General features: G+C 41.2%; 2 protein-coding genes across 3 annotated transcripts; both read left to right on the plus strand.

Moving 5' to 3' along the window:
• The first annotated feature begins 1,596 nt into the window (after positions 1–1,596).
• Positions 1,597–4,056, plus strand: LOC134312015 (E3 ubiquitin-protein ligase TRIM39-like). Its single transcript, XM_062993660.1, is given in 6 exon segments — positions 1,597–2,178; positions 2,501–2,596; positions 2,823–2,948; positions 3,044–3,191; positions 3,378–3,404; positions 3,506–4,056. Coding segments are annotated over 6 exon segments (1,530 nt in total).
• Positions 4,057–13,511: 9,455 nt separating this feature from the next.
• Positions 13,512–19,301, plus strand: LOC134311775 (E3 ubiquitin-protein ligase TRIM39-like). Of its 2 annotated transcripts, none has more exons than XM_062993445.1 (6): positions 13,512–14,105; positions 17,761–17,856; positions 17,936–18,169; positions 18,260–18,407; positions 18,499–18,525; positions 18,624–19,301. In XM_062993445.1, the coding sequence occupies exons 1-6, from the start codon at positions 13,524–13,526 to the stop codon at positions 19,172–19,174; spliced, it is 1,638 nt and encodes a 545-aa protein (XP_062849515.1). In that variant the 5' UTR covers positions 13,512–13,523; the 3' UTR covers positions 19,175–19,301. The 2 variants fall into 2 exon arrangements, with proteins under 2 accessions (XP_062849515.1, XP_062849514.1); XM_062993444.1 differs by having other exon boundaries at positions 13,524–14,105; positions 18,260–18,394; positions 18,477–18,525.
• The last annotated feature ends 439 nt before the right edge of the window (positions 19,302–19,740 follow it).

Here is a 19,740-nt window from a genome sequence, read left to right on the forward strand (position 1 = left end):
GTCAATGACCTGAAGAGAGCTGGGATCACAGTCTCAACGATTACCGTTAGTAACACACTACGCCGCCATGGATTAAAATCCTACAGGGAACGCAAGGTCCCCCTGCTCACGCCAGCACATGTCCAGGCCCGTTTAAAGTTTTCCAATGACCATCTGGATGATCCAGAGGAGGCATGGGAGAAGGTCATGTGGTCAGATGAGACCAAAATAGAGCTTTTTGGTATCAACTCCACTCGCCATGTTTGGAGGAAGAAGCAGGATAAGTACAACCGTCCCAACCGTGAAGCATGGGGGTGGAAACATACTTTGGGGGTGCTTTTCTGCAAAAGGGACAGGACAACTGCACCATATTGAGGGGGGATGGATGGGGTCATGTATAGCGAGATTTTGGCCAACAACCTCCTTCCCTCAGTAAGAGCATTGAAGATGGGTCGTGGCTGGGTCTTCCAGCATGACAATGACCCGAAACACACAGCCAGGGCAACTAAGGAGTGGCTCTGTAAGAAGCATTTCAAGGTCCTGGAGTGGGCTAGCCAGTCTCCAGACCTGAACCCAATAGAAAATCTTTGAAGCAAGCTGAAACTCAATGTTGCCCAGCGACAGCCCCGAAACATCCCTGGCCAACATCCCTGCTGCAGTGTGTGCAAACTTGGTCAAGAACTACAGGAAACGTCTGATCTCTGTAAAGGTTTCTGTACCAAATATTAAGTTCTGTTTTTCCATTGTATCAAATACTTATTTCATGCAATAAAATGCAAATTAATTATTTTAAAATCATACAATGTGATTTTCTGGATTTTTTTTAGATTCTCTCTCTCACAGTTGAAGTGTACCTACGATAAAAATTACAGGCCTCTCCATTCATTGTAGGTGGGAAAACTTGCAAAATCAGCAGTGTATCAAATACTTCTTTTCCTCACTGTATGTAGAGTATATATAGTAATAGTAATATGTAATAGTATAGATGTAAAGTGATCTGTGCATTAAATAGCAGCTTGGGGAGGGCAGGGTTAAAAACAGTTTGATTTGCTGTCTCAGTTGCTATGGGTGTGAGTGTGTGGGTGTGGGCTGTAATAGAGGCTACAGCTCTGGGATAAAAGCTTCTTAAGTTCCTCTGTCTGTTTGTTCGGGTCTTAATTGTTCTGAATCTTTTTCCTGATGAGAGGGGGACAAACAGTCTGTGACGTGGGTGGGTTGAGTCTGATGATGTTCCTAGCCCTCTTATGTAGGCGACTGGTATAAACTGTGTCCAATTTTGGGAGCTTAGTACCCACAATCCTCTGTGCAGTCCTAACTATACGGTCCAATTCCTCCTGTTCTCGGCTGTACAGCTGGTTTACCACACTGTCACACAGTAACAAAGCTAACTATTTGCTGTTAGGTGTGTGTGTGTGTGTGTGTGTGTGTGTGTGTGTGTGTGTGTGTGTGTGTGTTTGCTTGCTCTGTAATAGACTGGTGACCTGTCTGGGGTGTTTATTTACCTTTTGCCCAGTTAATTGTACCCACTGTGACCCAGAATAGGATGGGTGGTAAAATAGACAATGAATAAATGAATATATGAATCATTATGGTGTCTCTGTATCTCCTCTATCAGTCATGGCTTCATCCAGCAGTTTCCTGTCTGAAGATCAGCTCCAGTGCTCCATCTGTCTGGATGTGTTCACTGATCCAGTCACTACTCCATGTGGACACAACTTCTGCATGATCTGTATCAAAGAGTGCTGGGACACCAGTTCACACTGCCAGTGTCCAGTATGTAAGGAGAAATTTCCTCGAAGACCTGAACTACGAGTAAATACCTTCATCTCTGGACTGGCTGCTCAATTCAGGAAGCCAGTTCAGGTCAAATCAAGCAGCACTGCAGGAGAACCTACCAAATCTCTGGTGTTCTGTGACTTCTGCAGTGAGAAGAAACATGAAGGTCTGAAGTCCTGCCTGATCTGTATGGCCTTTTACTGCAAGACTCACCTGGAACCTCATGAGAAAGTTTCTTCATTCAAGAAACACAAACTAATAGATCCTGTGGAGAACCTGGAGGATTACATCTGTCAGAAACATGAGAGACCTCTGGAGATGTTCTGTAGAGACGACCAGATGTGTGTCTGTCAGGTCTGCACTTTAGATGATCACAAGAACCACAACACAGTTCCTATAGAGGAGGAGAGTGCAGAGGAAAAGGTGAGAGATCTTATAGATTGAGCTGCAGAATTATTTGTGCGGTTGGCTGGATATTTTTGGTTGGTGGACGATTCTCAGTCCAGCAGCGACAGTGAGGTGTTTAAAAACTCCAGCAGCGCTGCTGTGTCTGATCCACTCATACCAGCACAACACACATTAACACACCACCACCATGTCAGTGTCACTGCAGTGCTGAGAATGATCCACCACCCAAATAATACCTGCTCTATGGTGGTCCTGTGGGGGTCCTGTATAATTATATTAGCACCACTTCTGCAGAATTCCAATTAATTTCTGTAAACACCACTTGTACATTTTACAGACTCAGCTGGGAGCAACACAAGCAGAAGTTAAGCAAATGATCCAGGATCGACTGAAGAAGGTCGAAGAAATTAAACTTTCCATAGAACTTAATAAAGTAAGAAGAATTTGTCTCTACTTTTTTTTTTTTTTTTTTTTTTCTCGACTAGTCATCGTTTCCAAACATACATGAGAAGAACTGCTATTTCTAATAACACTACATAAGTAATGTTTCTTTTGGTAGAAAAACACAGAGAAGGAGAAAGCTGACAGCATGGAGATCTTCAGAGCTCTGATACGCAGCATTGAGGGAAACCAGGCTGAGCAGCTGAAGGTGATGGAAGAGAAGCAGAGAGCAGCAGAGCGTCAGGCTGAAGAGTTCATTAAAGATCTGGAGCACTGAGCTAAAGAGCAGAACCACTGAGCTGGAGCAGATCTCAAACACTGAGGATCATCTCCACCTCCTACAGGTCTGAGTCCCTCCGTTTCATAATAGTAATGAAGCACATGACAGGACAGCACTGGTCATGCTGAGGGATTTCTCCTCTCTCCTGCTGTACTGTAGATTTACCCGTCCCTGTGCAGACCTCCACCCACCAACAACTGGACTGATGTCAGTATTCAGGCTCATCTGTATGTGGAGACTCTGAGGAGAGCTCGGTCTCAGCTTCAGGAATGTGTTGATTAAGAAATGAAGAAGGTTGTCAGTATGGGTAAGTGATTATTATCTGTAAGATTGTGCAGAGAAATTACTTATGAGTGTTGGTCACCACACTGGGTTAATGTTCATGTTCCAGCTTCATATTGTGCTTTATAATCATCACTTTAAAATAATCCAGTTTCTAACAAAAATGATTTCTAGCAGTAAATAATTTTGTTTTTTATTTTATTCCAACCAGAACTGAAGAGAATTCAACAATATGCAGGTTTGTGAGCTCTCACTCATCACATGATAAAATCTAGATTTCTTTATTAATACACACTGTGTAACGATAAAATGGGTGTAAATTGTGTCTCTTTCTCTCAGTGGACGTGATTCTGGATCCTGATACAGCAAATCACTACCTGATCCTGTCTGATGATGGAAAACAAGTTACATGTGGAGACAAACGACTGAATCTTCCTGATAATCCAGAGAGATTTGATTTCTGTGCTTGTGTGCTGGGAAAGGAGGGATTCTCCTCAGGAAGATTTTACTATGAGGTTCAGGTTAAAGGGAAGACTGACTGGAATTTAGGAGTGACCAGAGAGTCCAGTAACAGGAAGGGAGAGCTTACACTCAGTCCTAATGATGGATATTGGTCTGTATGGCTGAAAAATAAAACTGAATATGAGGCTCTGGATTTTCCTTGTGTCCCCCTCTTCTTGAAACAGGTTTCTCAGAAGGTGGGGGTGTTTGTGGATTATGAGGAGGGTTTGGTCTCCTTCTATGATGTTGAGAATGAGTCTCATATCTACTCTTTCACTGGTCCGTCTTTCACTGAGAAAATCTATCCAGTATTTAGTCCCTGTGTCAATGATGATGGTGAAAATTAAGCACCACTGATCATCTGCCCTGTCAGTCAAGTTCTGTACTGAATAAAAATATAAACACAACACTTTTGTTTTTGCTCCGATTTTTCATGAGCTGAACTCAAAGATCTAAGACTTTGTCTATGTACACAAAAGGCCTTATTCTCTCAAATATTGTTCACAAATTTGTCTAAATCTGTGTTAGTGAGCACTTCTCCTTTGCGGAGATAATCCATCCACCTCACAGGTGTGGCATATAAAGATGCTGATTAGGCAGCTGCTGCAACAATCAGTTTGCATAACCAAAGAATTTCTGCACAAACTGTCAGAAACCGTCTCAGGGAAGCTCATCTGCATGCTCGTCATCCTCATCGGGGTCTCCACCTGACTGCAGTTCGTCGTTGTAACCGACTTGAGTGGGCAAATGCTCACATTCAATGGCATCTGGCACGTTGGAGAGGAGTTCTCTTCACAGGATGAATCCTGGTTTTCACTGTACAGGGCAGATGGCGTGTATGGCGTTGTTTGGGTGAGCGGTTTGCTGATGTCAACGTTGTGAATCGAGTGGCCCATGGTGGCAGTGGGGTTATGATATGGGCAGGCGTATTTTATGGACAACGAACACAGGTGCATTTTATTGATGGCATTTTGAATGCACAGAGATTCCGTGATGAGATCCTGAGGCCCATTGTTGTGCCGTTCATCCACGACCATCACCTCATGTTGCAGCATGATAATGCACGGCCCCGTATTGCAAGGTTCTGTACACAATTCCTGGAAGCTGAAAACATCCCAGTTCTTGCATGGCCAACATACTCACCGGACATGTCACCTATTGAGCATGTTTGGGATGCTCTGGATCGGCATATACGACGGCGTGTTCCAGTTCCTGCCAATATCCAGCAACTTCGCACAGCCATTGAAGAGGAGTGGACCAACATTTCACAGGCCACAATCAACAACCTGATCAACTCTATGCGAAGGAGATGTGGTCAAATGGTGGTCACACCAGATACTGACTGGTTTTCTGACACCCCCCCCCCCCCCCCCCCCCCCCCCCCCAAACAGTAAAACTGCACATTTTAGAGTGGCCTTTTATTGTGGCCAGCCTAAGGCACACCTGTACAATCATCATGCTGTCTAATCAGCATCTTGATATGCCACACCTGTGAGGTGGTTGGATTATCTCGACAAAGGAGAAGTGCTCACTAACACAGATTTAGATGAATTTGTGAACAATATTTGAGAGAAAAAGGCCTTTTGTGTAGATCTTTGAGTTCAGCTCATAAAAAATGGGAGCAAAAACAAAACAGTTGCATTTATATTTTTGTTCAGTATAAAACGTTTTAATTTCACCATGTATATAATGAAGGTTCTCGACTGTCTATTGAGGAATCGTGACTTGTGCTGTTAGACATTTTTGTAATTTCTACAGTTATTAACCACATACCACACAGTAAAATACTGTAAATAGTTTTTACAGTACATAACAGTATTTTCCACTGCATCGTGACAATTTTGCCTGATGCCAAATACTGAATACAGAGATTTACTGTATTTTTTACATTGAGGTAAATTACTGTAATTACCTTTGGCGCCAAATGATTTTATTGACAAGATTCAACCTAATTTTCACCTGTGAGAGTTTTGAACTGACATTGTTTGCCTAACGGTTCAGCTTCGGAACCACCACATTATCTCAGGTTTTGCAGGAAGGGGTTCAGGCGAGCCGCGCACACAGAAACAGTTCAGCGGCTCGGCTATGATTCTATGGATGGATGAAGCCGCAATGGAGCAGCATAGGTGCTGATCCTTGAAGAGGACTTTTTACACCAAAACTGGGAACCAGCAAAAATGTTACGACAGTTACGACAATAAATTAACACCAGTCACACAGAGCCTCTGTAAGGCCTGCGACGCTGTAAACTGTGACTTTGTTTAACAGTCGCCGCAGGATCCTTACAAAACATTGTAATTTTCAGAAAGATTAGATTTATTTTGGGGATACTGTATTGAATTGCATAGAACTGTTAAGATGATCTTTCTGTGATTACAGGTGAACAATGCTGAATGGATTGTTAAGGGAAAAGAACAAAGCAGGTTGCAGGTTGAGAAGTGGTTTACCTCGCTACGCTTGCTACCTAGGGTCTACCTAGGAACACGGTTCATTTCATGTTAAGTCGGGTATGTGAGTCGACAGTGTTGAGTGGAGTTTTATACCAAAACTACTGTGTTTCTGTAACCCTGCATTTCTGAAGCTCTTGTGTTATTTCTAATGTAACTTTATCTAGATTCATTGTTCATTGTTGTACTATGCATTCAATACTGAATTATTTAACGGTAAAAGTGTTTTTCTGTAATATGAATTAACATGAATTTTGTACATGTTAAGTTAATGCACATTGTGTTATTTTAAATGTGTTGTTTTAAATGCATTTTGAAAGTTGCGTGGATTAAAGTAAGAATGTTTTTAAGGAAATTCTGTATTTTTACACGTTTTTGTTGAAAGTGCTTTAAGCATTTGCAGGGATTTAAATAAACAATTTGATATGTTGCAATAATGGTCTGTGTGTATTTAATATTAGTATTGTGTAAGATATAAGTAAAATAAGTACAATTTACAGAGTTTCTAAAATTTAAAATTAAATAATAAGAATTCAACAAATAATTACAGTACTGTACAGTTAACCTATGTTTTTACTGTGGTGTTACTGTAAAGTGCAATTACAGTAACATCAAGTTACTGTAAAAGTAAAATACAGTTATGGTACTGTAAATTTGAATTACGGTAACTTGTGTTACCAGAAAGTAACCGTAAAAACCCTTTGAAATGTCTAACAGTGTGGTATATGTGTATATACAGTACAGTTACAGTATACAATCTGAGCAATTGAGGTTTAAGGGCCTTGCTCAAGGGCCCAACTGCAGCAACCTCACAGTGGTGAGGCTTGAACCAGCAACCTTTTGATTACTAGTCCAGTACCCTAACCACTAGGCTATGGCTTGCCCCCCAGCTTGTTCTAAGCTGCCCACACACCTTAATAATATAGAACTTTACTGGCCACCAAATGAATCATCTAGTTGCTGTTTTGACCCAACAAATTGTGTCATATTTTCAGGAAACCCAGAGTCAAGTTATGAAAGCAACAAGTATGGAGCAAGCAGATACACTATATTGCCAAAAGTATTTGCTTGCCTGCCGTCACGCGCATATAAACTTCAGTTCATCCTGAAAAACTTGCCATAGAAAAGCACTTTGTAGTTCTACAATTACTGACTGTAGTCCATCTGTTTCTCTACATACTTGAAGGTCTAGAGAGTCGGACATCTTCTAGACCAGTGGTTCCCAAACTTTTTCTGTCGCACCCCCCTTTGGAAGATGAAAATCTGCCATGCACCCAAACCCCCCCCCCCGTCCCAACAAAATGCTGACAAAAATAGGCCAATTTTAACTTTTTGTGTATACTATGTACCACTTTTTGACATCACTGGACTGCTCCTTCAATCAGTCTGTTATTTAAAAAAAAAAAAAAAAAAAAAAAAAAAGTTCAATCGGTGCCAATTTGTGAGAGTTCAAGTCTTATCAGTGTATTAGTGGCTGTTTTTCTAGACCAGGGGTTTACACACTTTCATGGTTTGAGATCTACTGTTTCAGTCTACAGGTCATCACCATCTACTTTTTAAGGTTGGTCTCATCATTTTTTCAAAAAAGCTTTGAAACTTTTTTAAATTCACTTTAGTTCCTGTATTGATGTTCAGCTTTACAGGGCAAGTGACTGAATAATCACTGACCTTATTCTGATGATTTGCTCTAAATGGTATCAGTCAGGTTTATGTATCTGGACAGGGGCTGCTGATGCACAAGCAGTTTTTCAGGTGTTTATCAGTAAGGATGGACCCATATTTACACTTCATTATTTTATTTTCATGTGAGAAAAGGCTGATTCACAGATGTAGGTTGATCTGAACCAGCTGTCAAATTTGTGGAAGTTTCAAAATGTCCAGCAGAGGCCCTGGACTTCATATAAATGTCAGATTGCTGGATTAAAATTTCTCCATCAGAAAACGTTATGGGTTCGCTGCTTTATGCGGGATGAGGTGTGGTCATGGTAACAAACCGCAAATTAAACAAACAATGGCCACATTTCATGTCAGTCCCGCTGAGCTGTTTGAATGAGGAGCTATCCCAGCGTGTACTGAGCGATAGATGTATTGAGCTCCCCGATCTAGACTCGCTGAGACTTTCACCTGAAAACACGGTTTGTTTGTCGTGCACCCTAAAAAGAAATCCGACGTTAGAACATTGGTTCCGCGTTAGAACATTGGTTCCGTGTCCTCCCGGTCATGCTTCTGCGCCCCCCAAAGGGGGCGCGCCCCCCACTTTCGGAACCGCTGTTCTAGACCTTCATCAGTGGTCACAGGACGCTGTTGGCTGGATGTTTTTGGTTGGTGGACGATTCTCAGTCCAGCAGTGAGTAGTTTAAAAACTCCAGTAGCGCTGCTGTGTCTGATCCACTCATACCTCCACAACACACACTAACACACCACCACCATGTCAGTGTCACTGCAGTGCTGAGAATGATCCACCACCTAAATAATACCTGCTCTGTGGTGGTCCTGTGGGGGTCCTGACCATTGAAGAACAGCATAAAAGGAGCTAACAATACATGTAGAGAAACAGATGGACTACAGTCAGTAATTGTAGAACTACAAAGTGCTTCTATATGGTAAGTAGAGCTGATAAAATAAAGGAGGTGGTTTTAATGTTATGACTGATGGGTGTAACAGAAATCATGACTACACTTTGGTGTCAGCATTATTTATTTCAGTCGGTGGATGTAGAGTTGTGCTGTGGTGAGACCTGAAATCAACAGTAAATGTAGCTGCTAAATCTCATCATAGTGATAATAAACACTAAACTCAGATTATACAAACTGCTTCCATTTACTGCAGGTAAAAGTGGGTGAATTTCTGCTATCTGGTGGTTAAAGTGTGTAACTGCTGTACAAACTGAGGGGCGTGTTTTCATGACGTCACTAAGCAGAAACGATAGTAAAGTGGAAACGTGTTTCCTGATCAGAAGTGACTTTGTTTCAGCAGCTCAAAATCTCCAGTTTGAAGCTTCTACAGCCTTCAATCAACTAAATAAGCAGGTAAATAATAAAGGGGCAATACAAGGGGCAAACAGGGGGGTAAAGTGGAACTGTGCTATAAGGAAATGTTGGGGAAGTTCCACATGATGCGTCTCAGAAGATGGAAGAATGAAATGTTTATTAAGTGTTAATACTGATACAGATGATTGTACAGCTAGAATTACAAACAATTCAGTTACTAAATAAACTAACCGAGACAGCAGGACAGTAAACAAGCAGCATGTTTGTCTTCATTTTATTTCCCAGCATAAAAAAATATTATGTGGTCGTGTCTCATATCTCACATGATTTAACATCTGGTGCACTAGAGCCACTGTGAATTACTTTCTATATAGTGCGTTTGGAAAGGGAAGTGGTCATGATTTGAGACACAGCAGTGTGAGCTCAACAACAAGGCTTGTAAATCATGTAAATAAAACATCTTATAACAAATGTGACGCAGTAAAGTTGATGATAAAATGTTGATTTCTAGATGTTTATAATCAGTGGTTTATAAGCTCTTGTAATACAGAAGCTCAGTTTAGAACAGTTCAGTCTGATTGATTACATTAGAGTTTCACTTTCACTGGCTCTGTGTGTTTCTACCACCAAGTGAAATGGAAATAATAGTTTAAATCAGTTTTTTATCCAATATATTTTATTCTTTATTTTTCCTGTTTGTTCTTGTTACCTGTTGTTCTCTGTGCTCTATAATAAATGCATTCATACCTGTTATGTATACAGTAAAAGTTAGAGAAACCAGAGACATCATATCACAGAGCACATCCACACATCCTGATGTACAATCTGTAAGTTCATCAATGTAAGTGTTTGGTTTTCACTTTGCTTACAGAAGCTCACTCTGTAAGTACTGGACTAGTAATCAGAAGGTTGCCGGTTCAAGCCACACCTCTGCCAGGTTGCTACTGTTGGGCCCTTAAACAAGGCCGTTGACCCTCAATTGCTTAGGTTGTATACTGTCACAAATGTCACATTGGATAAAAGCATCAGCTAAATGCCGGACATGTAAATGTACAGCGCCGTAAATTAACAGCAAAATATCGATTATGCCTCGTAACACGGTTCAGTCGTCTGAAGTGCAGTTTTCTCACCACCCCAATAGTGAAGTTGTGTTTGTTTTAAACACAGAAGTTTACTGAGGATTAAATTAATCATGGGGGGCTCGCTGGGTAGCACTGTTGCCTCACATTTACCCCTTTTCCACCGACGCGGAACGGGGGCTGTTCTGGCCGTGTTTCCACCGAAAAAAAGAGGTGCCAGACAGTGTACTAGCGTTCTAATCTGGCACCACAGAATACTTGGTTTTTCAGCCCGAACCATGACGTCCATCTGTGGGCGTCATGTTGTACAACATAGCGTTAGCAACAATGGCATCAACTGGTGTCTCGTATGGAGCTAGATGCTGAATTTTTATCTTTTAAACTTCACCTGATTACATTTTGAACCAGTTTGCCGCTGATATTTTCAAAGCGCCTTTTAAAAGATGAATTGTGTGATATGAAGTGATAAAAGTGACCCGGACAGAACGAAAAACGCTTAACGTGAAAAATAAAGCGTGAAGCTTTTTCAATTCCCCGAGCTGCATCAACACACGTGAAGTAAATCCAGCTAAACACAGATACATGTGGTATTTTAGAGTAGATTTGATGTTTATTTCACACAGATGGAAGTTTGTGTTGTGGAACTTTGATGATGTTTCACTGCTCAAGCCGAGCGCTGAGTAAACCGGCATTTTGCGCCGAGGGTCGCGGTGAAAGCGAAGCACAAAACGCTTCTCACGTCAATAAACTAAAGAAAATAACAACTGAGACAAACACGTCTATGTCTTCTTATCACCGATAGCTGATCGATGCTTTTTGCATGAAAATGAACATCTGTAACAGCAACACAAATGGTCGCACAATATACACACTCTACCATGATATTACTACTCTTAACTTTATTAAGTAACGCCCACTGTTAATGACGCTGCATGGTTCTCAAAATCTGGTGGAAACGTGCGTCGGTTCTCTACAGAACACCAAGGTTCTGAGAAACCTGAACAGAACCGGTTCAAGAACCATGTTTTTTTTGGTGGAAAAGGGGTAATTGAGAAGGCTCTGGGCTCGATTCCCAAGTGGTGCAAGCTTGGTGTTTGCATGGTCTTTTGTAGGTGAACCAGTTTCCCCCTAAAGACCTGCATTCAAACTAAGATAGGATAAGATGAGATAGACTTTATTGTCATTGTAGTTAAACAACAACTCTTTGTTTGGTAGCTCTCAGCAGCAATAATCAAATAAAAATAAGATATTTATAAAAAAATTAAAAATATAAAAAAATTATTTAAAAAAATTGGTATAACACAAACAAGTAGTAATAATAATTATTATTATTGCACAAATAGTATATATGTAAAGTATATATAGTAATAGTACATATGTAATAGTATATATGTAGAGTATATATAGTAATAGTAATATGTAATAGTATATACAGTATATAAGTGATCTGTGCATTAAATAGCAGCTTGGGGAGGGCAGAGTTCAAAACAGTTTGATTTGCTGTCTCAACAGCTATGGGTATGAGTGTCTGGGTGTGAGGTGGGGGGGGGTGAGGTGTAATAAAGGCTACAGCTCTGGTAAAAATCTTCTTAAGTTCCTCAGTCTGTTTGTTCGGGTCTTAATTGTTCTGAATCTTTTTCCTGATGGAGGGGGACAAACAGTCTGTGACGTGGGTGGGTTGAGTCTTTGATGATGTTCTTAGCCCTCTTATGTAGGGAGATAGTATAAACTGTGTCCAGTTTTGGGAGCTTGGTACCCACAATTCTCTGTGCAGTCCAATTTACGGTCCAATTCCTTCTGTTCTCGGCTGTACAGCTGGTTTACCACACTGTCACAGAGTAACAAAGCTAACTATTTGCTGTTAGGGGTGTGTGTGTGTGTGTGTCAGAGTCAGAGTCAGAGAGGTTTTATTGTCATTTCAGCTACATACAAGTACATATTGAAACGAAACAGCGTTCCTCTAGGATCACGGTGTAACACGGTACAAAAAGTGCAAGACAATACAAAACAGTGTAAATACAACAATAAATACAAAAAATCCTATAATAAATAACTACAAAAGATTAATTATCCCTAATCTAAACAAGTAATTAGAAGACGGGACTAAAGACAAGTGTTAGTACATGGTGGTGAATAGATGGTACAATGGTCCATGAGGTAGTGACATGTTGTACATTAGCAGCGTAAAATTAGCAATGCTGATAAGGTGCCTAACAAGTAAATAAGGTGCAAAAATACAAGTAAGGTGCAGAAATTACTTGTGCAGTTCCAAAAGGTGTGCAAAAAAATGCAAGTAACATAGTCAATACAGTTTAGTGTGTGGCAGCAGAAAATTTCCGGAGGAAATTGTTATAGTACTGAATTGAGGAGTCTGATTGCCTGAGGGATAAAACTGTTCGGATGCTGCGGTATCGTCTCCCAGACGGGAGCAGAGTAAAAAGTCCATGTGATGGATGGGTTGGATCGTCCACAATGCTGACAGCTTTGCGGATGCAGCGGGTGTTAAAAATGTCCGTGAGAGATGGAAGAGCGACCCCGATGATCTTTTCAGCTGTCCTCACTACTCGCTGGAGAGTCCTGCGGTCCGACGCAGTACAATTTCCGAACCAGACAGTGATGCAGCCGCTCAGGATGCTCTCGATTGTTCCTCTGTAGAACGTGGTGAGAATGGGGGGTGGCAGATGAGCTTTCCTCAGTCTTCTCAAAAAGTAGAGACGCTGCTGGGCTTTCTTGGTGATGGAACTGGTGTTGAGGGTCCAGGTGAGATTCTCCTCCAGATGAACACCGAGAAATTTGGTGCTCTTGACAATCTCAACAGATGAGCCGTCGATGTGCAGTGGGGAGTGGTCCCTTAGTGTCTTTCTAAAGTCAATGACCATCTCTTTGGTTTTATCCACGTTCAGAGACAGGTTGTTGACTTGGCACCAGTCCGTTAGATGTTGTACCTCCTCTCTGTACGCTGACTCATCGTTGTTGCTGATGAGGCCCACCACAGTTGTGTCGTCTGCAAACTTAACGATGGAATTCGAGCTGTGCATTGCTGTACAGTCGTGCGTAAGCAGAGTAAACAGCAGTGGACTGAGCACACAGCCTTGGGGAGCGCCGGTGCTCAGTGTGGTGGTGCTGGAGGTGTTCTTACCGATCCGGACGGACTGAGTGTGTGTGTGTGTGTGTCTGTTTGCTTGCCCTGTAATGGACTGGTGACCTGTCTGGGGTGTTTCCTACCTTTTGCCCAGTTAATTGTACCCACTGTTACCCAGAATAGGATGGGTGGTTAAATAGACAATAAATAAATGAATATATGAATCATTATGGTGTCTCTGTATCTTCTCTGTCAGTCATGGCTTCCTCCAGCAGTTTCCTGTCTGAAGATCAGCTCCAGTGCTCCATCTGTCTGGATGTGTTCACTGATCCAGTCTCTACTCCATGTGGACACAACTTCTGCATGATCTGTATCAAAGAGTGCTGGGACACCAGTTCACACTTACAGTGTCCAATATGTAAGATGGATTTTCCCAGAAGACCTGAACTACATGTTAACACCTTCATCTCTGGACTGGCTGCTCAATTCAGGAAGCCAGTTCAGGTAAAATCAAGCAGCACTGCTGGAAAACCTACCAAATCTCAGGTGTTCTGTGAGGTCTGCAGTGAAAAGAAACGTGAAGCTCTGAAGTCCTGTCTGATCTGTATGGCCTCTTACTGCAAGACTCACCTGGAACCTCATGAGAAAGTTTCTTCATTCATCAAACACAAACTAATAGATCCTGTGGAGAACCTGGAGGATTACATCTGTCAGAAACATGAGAGACCTCTGGAGATGTTCTGTAGAGACGAACAGACGTGTGTGTGTCAGGTCTGCACTTTAGATGACCACAAGAACCACAACACAGTTCCTATAGTGGAGGAGAGTGCAGAGAAGAAGGTGAGAGACCTTCTTTTTAGGGACATTTTTAACAAGGGTACGGGTACAGGAGTGGCCTGCCTGCAGTCCCGACCTGTCTCTGTCCTGTACCGTACTGTCATGTGCTGATACACTCCAGTCTGGATTCCAGTTCCGGGCCACGGTGTGCGCGTATTTGGCTGCCACTTCCAGCTTGGACTTTTGTTTTGTTTTTTATCTCTGTTTCTCTTTCTTTGCAATCTAACTTTTTCGCCATCTCGCATACTTTCATGGACTAATGTGTGCTTGGCGACGTGCATTTTGGCTGCAACATTTTATTTTCACCTTTGGATCCTTTGAAATGCTATGGACAAACCACCTTAGCAACTGTGTTTACCTTCGTCTGCCTTGTTTTAGAGCCATGCACTGCCGGTGTGTCTGCCTGAGCTAGCTTTGAGCCTTCTTCACTGTTCTAGATACCATTTTGGTTTCATCTGACCACATGATATTCTCCCAATCCTCTTCTGGATCATCCATATGCTCTCTGGCAAACTTCAGACGGGCCTGGACATTTACTGGCTTAAGCAGGGGGACACGCCTGGCACTGCAGGATTTTAGTCCCTCTCGGCGTAGTGTGTTACTGATGGAAGCCTTTGTTACTTTGGTCCCTGCTCTCTGCAGGTCATTCATCAGGTCCCTCTGTGTAGTTCTGGGATTTTTGCTCACAGTTCTCATGATCATTTTGACCCCACGGGATGAGATCTTGCATGGGGCCCCATATCGAGGGAGATTATCAATGGTCTTGTATGTCTTCCATTTTCTTACAATTTCTCCCACAGTTGATTTATTCACACCAACCTGCTTGCCTATTGTAGATTCACTCTTCCCAGCCTGGTGCAGGTCTACAATTTTTTTCCTGGTGTCCTTTGACAGCTCTTTGGTCTTGGCCATGGTTGAGTTTGGAGTCTGACTGTTTGAGGCTGTGGACAGGTGTCTTTTATACAGATAACGAGGTCAAACAGGTGCCATTAATACAGGTAACGAGTGGAGGACAGAAGAGCTTCTTAAAGAAGAAGTTACAGGTCTGTTAGAGCCAGAAATCTTGCTTGTTTGTGGGTGACCAAATACTTATTTTCCACCATAATTTACGTAAATTCTTAAAAAAACCTACAATGTGATTTCTCTCATTGTTGAAGTGTACCTATGATGAAAATTACAGACCTCTCTCATCTTTCTAAGTAAGAGAACTTGCACAATCAGTGGCTGACTAAATACTTTTTGGCCCCACTGTACCTCAACTGCTGATTTTATTTAACTTTTAAACTGTTTTGACTTACTTCAACACATCACATTTCCCACCCATAATCGTGGTCACACCCTAGATCTTCTCTGTTCTACTTCTAATCTCATCAGAAATACCTCTGGTTTTTCCATACCTATCTCTGACCACAAGCTCATTATCTCATCTCTCTCTCTCTCCTTAGGTTCCTAAGCCTATGTCTAAAACTTGCCATCTTATCGCCGAACCTCATCTATTGACCCATTGTCTTTTTTTGCTTCCCTAGAAACATCTCTGCCTAGGCTTCTTGAGCTCCGCTCTCTTGATAAAATAGTTACATAAAACTGTGTCTACTACTCTTGACTCCTTTTGCACCTGTTATAAATGTGGTTGTCCCTTCTACCCATTCCTCGCCTTGGTTTGGTTTGGTTCACCCCTGAACTTCGCTCTTTAAAGACTGTTGATTGACTGCTGTGTTGAACGCCTCCATAGAAAATTGAAATTACATGTTCATTTATTAGCTTACTCTGACCACATTTCAAAATACAAAACTGCTCTTAACACTACTCGTTCTTATTACTTTTCCTCTTGCATTCAAGCTTCAGGTCAAAATCATCGTCAGCTGTTCAACACTGTAAACAAGCTCTTGCGTCCCCCCTCTAAACAGAGGTCTGACTCTTCTGAACTCTGTGATTCTTTTCTTCAATTTCACACAGACAAAGTGTCCACAATCTATCATGAACTTCTTCATTCTTCCTTCTGCCTAAAACCCTGCCCTCCTGCTGTTTATCTACTTTTTCTGCTGTCAATGCCAAATACATTGCTAAAATTATTTCTGGTCTTTCATCATCTACCTCTTCTCTCGATCCTGCTCCTTCTTCCCTCCTTAAGTCATATGCTCCTGTCCTCTCTCCTGTTAGCTGCCATGTTGTTAATAATTCCCTGTCCCCTGGTTATGTACCCCCACCCTAAAGCTTGCCTCTCTAATGCCTGTTCTCAAAAAACAGGATCTTGATAACACTATTTTGCCCCATTTCCAATCTGCCATTTCTTTCTAAGATTCTCGAATGTGTCATGGCCTCTTAGCTACTTGACTATCTTAATTGAAAAAATCTCTTCGAAACTTTCCAGTCTGATTTTCGCTTGCAGCATAGCACTGAAACTGCACTTCTCTATGTTCTCAATGATCTTCTCACTGCTTCTGCGCTTATTCTTCTTGATCTTTCTTCTGCTTTTGATATTATCAATCATAACATATAATTAACCCGTCTTTCTGAAATACGTCTTTCTGGTACAGTCTTAACCTGGTTTATATCCTACTTCACTGATAGACTACACTTTGTACGTATTAGTAAATCAACATCTGCTACTGCCAAAATTGAACACGGTGTCCCTCAGGGCTCTGTTCTTGGTCCACTCTTAATTCTGTACATCTTACCTCTTGGCTCTATTATACAACACCATGGACTTAGTTATCATTTTTATGCTGATGACACTCAACTTTACCTCAATTTCAAACCCTCCTCTTCCCCACTGGCCCGCTTCTCTTACTAGCTGTATTCAACATATCAAGTCTTGGCTGCATTCCAACTTTCTAAAGTAAAATCCCCAGAGGACTGAATTTCCCTCCAAATCCATGGTTTCCTCTCTTTCCCCCTCATCTCTTCCTATTGCTGGTGTTTCTATCTCCCCATTCCTTACTGTGTGTAACCCTGGTGTCAAAGCACTTCATGCTCTCGGTCCAATATACTTACGTAATCTACTACATCCATACACTCCCTCACACTCTTTACGGTCTGCTGATGCTGGTCTCCTGACTGTCCCCAGCTTCAGGCTCTCTACCATGGGTGGAAGATCCTTTTCTGTCTTTGCTCCTCTACTTTGGAACTCTCTTCCTTTTTCCCTGCGCTCTACTTCTTCTTTTACTGAATTCAAATCCTTACTTAAAACTCATCTGTTTACTCAACATTTCTCTAAGTCTCATTAGTTAATTTAAATTATGTCTTTCTTAAGTGTGTTGTTCTTCTTCTCTTGTATCCTGTTGAGTCTTATTATTTGTGTTTCTCATGTATTTGTTTCTTTTATTGTATCTCAATGTATTGCTTTATTTTGTAAAGCGTCCAACTTAAGCGTAAGTCCAACTTATTATTATTATTATTATTTATCATTAATTGAGAATGTGTAGAATTTTGCAAAAAAAATGTGGCAGAGAAAACTGTTGCATATTTCAAGACATGTTTGCAGGAAGAATGGGACAAAATAAAATCTGAAACACTAAATCACTAGGTCTCCTCGGTGCAAAACATTTTTTAAATGTTGTGAGAAGGAATGGGAATAGATTTAAATTATATTAGTACTATATTAGCACTTCCGAAGGATTTCAATTTATTCTGGAAATACAACTTGTATATTTTACAGACTCAGCTGGGAGCAACACAAGCAGAAGTTGAGCAGATGATCCAGGACCGACTGAAGAAGATCAAGAAAATCAAAGATTATGTAGAATTTAATAAAGTAAGAAAATCTTGATTTCTAGGGACATAAGTAAAACTGCTTTGTTTAATAACACTACATAAATGACTTCTCCTGGTAGAAAAACAATGAAAAGGAGAAAGCTGACAGCATGGAGATCTTCAGATCTCTGATACGCAGCATTGAGAGAAACCAGGCTGAGATGCTGAAGGTGATGGAGGAGAAGCAGAGAGCAGCAGAGCGTCAGGCTGAAGAGTTCATTAAAGATCTGGAGCAGGAAATCACTGAGCTAAAGAAGAGAAACACAAAGCTGATGAAGATCTTCAACACTGAGGATAATTTCCATCTCCTACAGGTCAGAGTCCCTCTGTTTCATAATAGTAATGCAGCACATGACAGGACTGGTCATGCTGAGGGATTTCTCCTCTCTCCTGCTGTACTGTAGATTTACCCGTCCCTGTGCAGACCTCCACCCACCAACAACTGGACTGATGTCAGTATTCAGCCTCATCTGAATGTGGAGACTCTGAGGAGAGCTCTGTCTCAGCTTCAGGAATGTGTTGATGAGGAAATGAAGAAGGTTTTCAGTATGGGTAAGTGTTTACTATCTAAGATCTTGTTAGTTTGAGCAGAGAAATTGCTTATGACAGTAAATAATTTAGTTCTTTATTTTATTCCAACCAGAACTGAAGAGCATTCAACAATATGCAGGTTTGTGAGCTCTTACTCATCACATGATGAAATCTAGATTTCTTCATTAATACACACTGTGTAACGATAAAATGGGTGTAAATTGTGTCTTTTCTCAGTGGACGTGATTCTGGATCCTGATACAGCAAATCCTCACCTGATCCTGTCTGATGATGGAAAACAAGTTACATGTGGAGACACAGAACAGAATCTTTCTGATAATCCAAAAAGATTTGATGAATGTCCCTGTGTGCTGGGAAAGGAGGGATTCTCCTCAGGGCGATTTTATTATGAGATTCAAGTTAAAGGGAAGACTAACTGGTATTTAGGAGTGACCAGAGAGTCCAGTAACAGGAAGGGTGATTTTACAGAAAGTCCTGAAGATGGGTATTGGTCTTTGTGTCTGGAAAATGAGACTGAATACGAGGCTCTGGATTCTCCCTCTGCCCCCCTGTCACTGAAACAGGCTTCTCAGAAGGTGGGGGTGTTTGTGGATTATGAGGAGGGTTTGGTCTCCTTCTATGATGTTGAGAATGAGTCTCATATCTACTCTTTCACTGGTCAGCCTTTCACTGAGAAACTCTATCCATACTTCTGTCCCTGTGACAATGATGAAGGTAAAAATTCAGCACCACTGATCATCTGCCCTGTTAGTCAAGTTCAATCCTAATAAGTGAATGCAATGCAATGTGCAACACCACTGTCTGATTTATATTTTTCTTCTTTCTCTTATTTATATTTTATTTGTATTTTTTTTTAATAAATCAATTAAAATTATTTTTTTGCAAAATAACAACCAAATAGGAGAAACCTACCAACTAACTGGATCACCTTAGTAATCACCTAAAATACAATGGCAACCAGCTAATAACAGTATTTCAACCATGTGGCATATTAAAACAACATAGTAACTGTTAGGTATTAATATTTGTTAGGTAGTTTCTCTAATTTACTGAAAGTCCTGTCCCTTAAATTAGACTAGACTAGAACTGAACCAGGAGAAGAATCATTCGTTGAATCTCGTGCACGAGGGAAGCACCCAGACCAGACATCAAAGTCAAAGTATGAATGCCTTAGTTTATTGAAAGAAAACAGAGTTTTAATAAAGACCAGAAAAGTATGTGTGTGTGAGAGAGTGTCTAAATATGTGTGTGTGTGTGTGTGTGTGTGTGTGTGTGTGTGTGTGTGTGTGTAAATGTGTGTGTGTGAAGGCTAAACTACATGAGAAGGTTTTAG

Source organism: Trichomycterus rosablanca, chromosome 4 (assembly GCF_030014385.1).
Source record: "Trichomycterus rosablanca isolate fTriRos1 chromosome 4, fTriRos1.hap1, whole genome shotgun sequence".
NCBI lineage: Eukaryota > Metazoa > Chordata > Actinopteri > Siluriformes > Trichomycteridae > Trichomycterus > Trichomycterus rosablanca.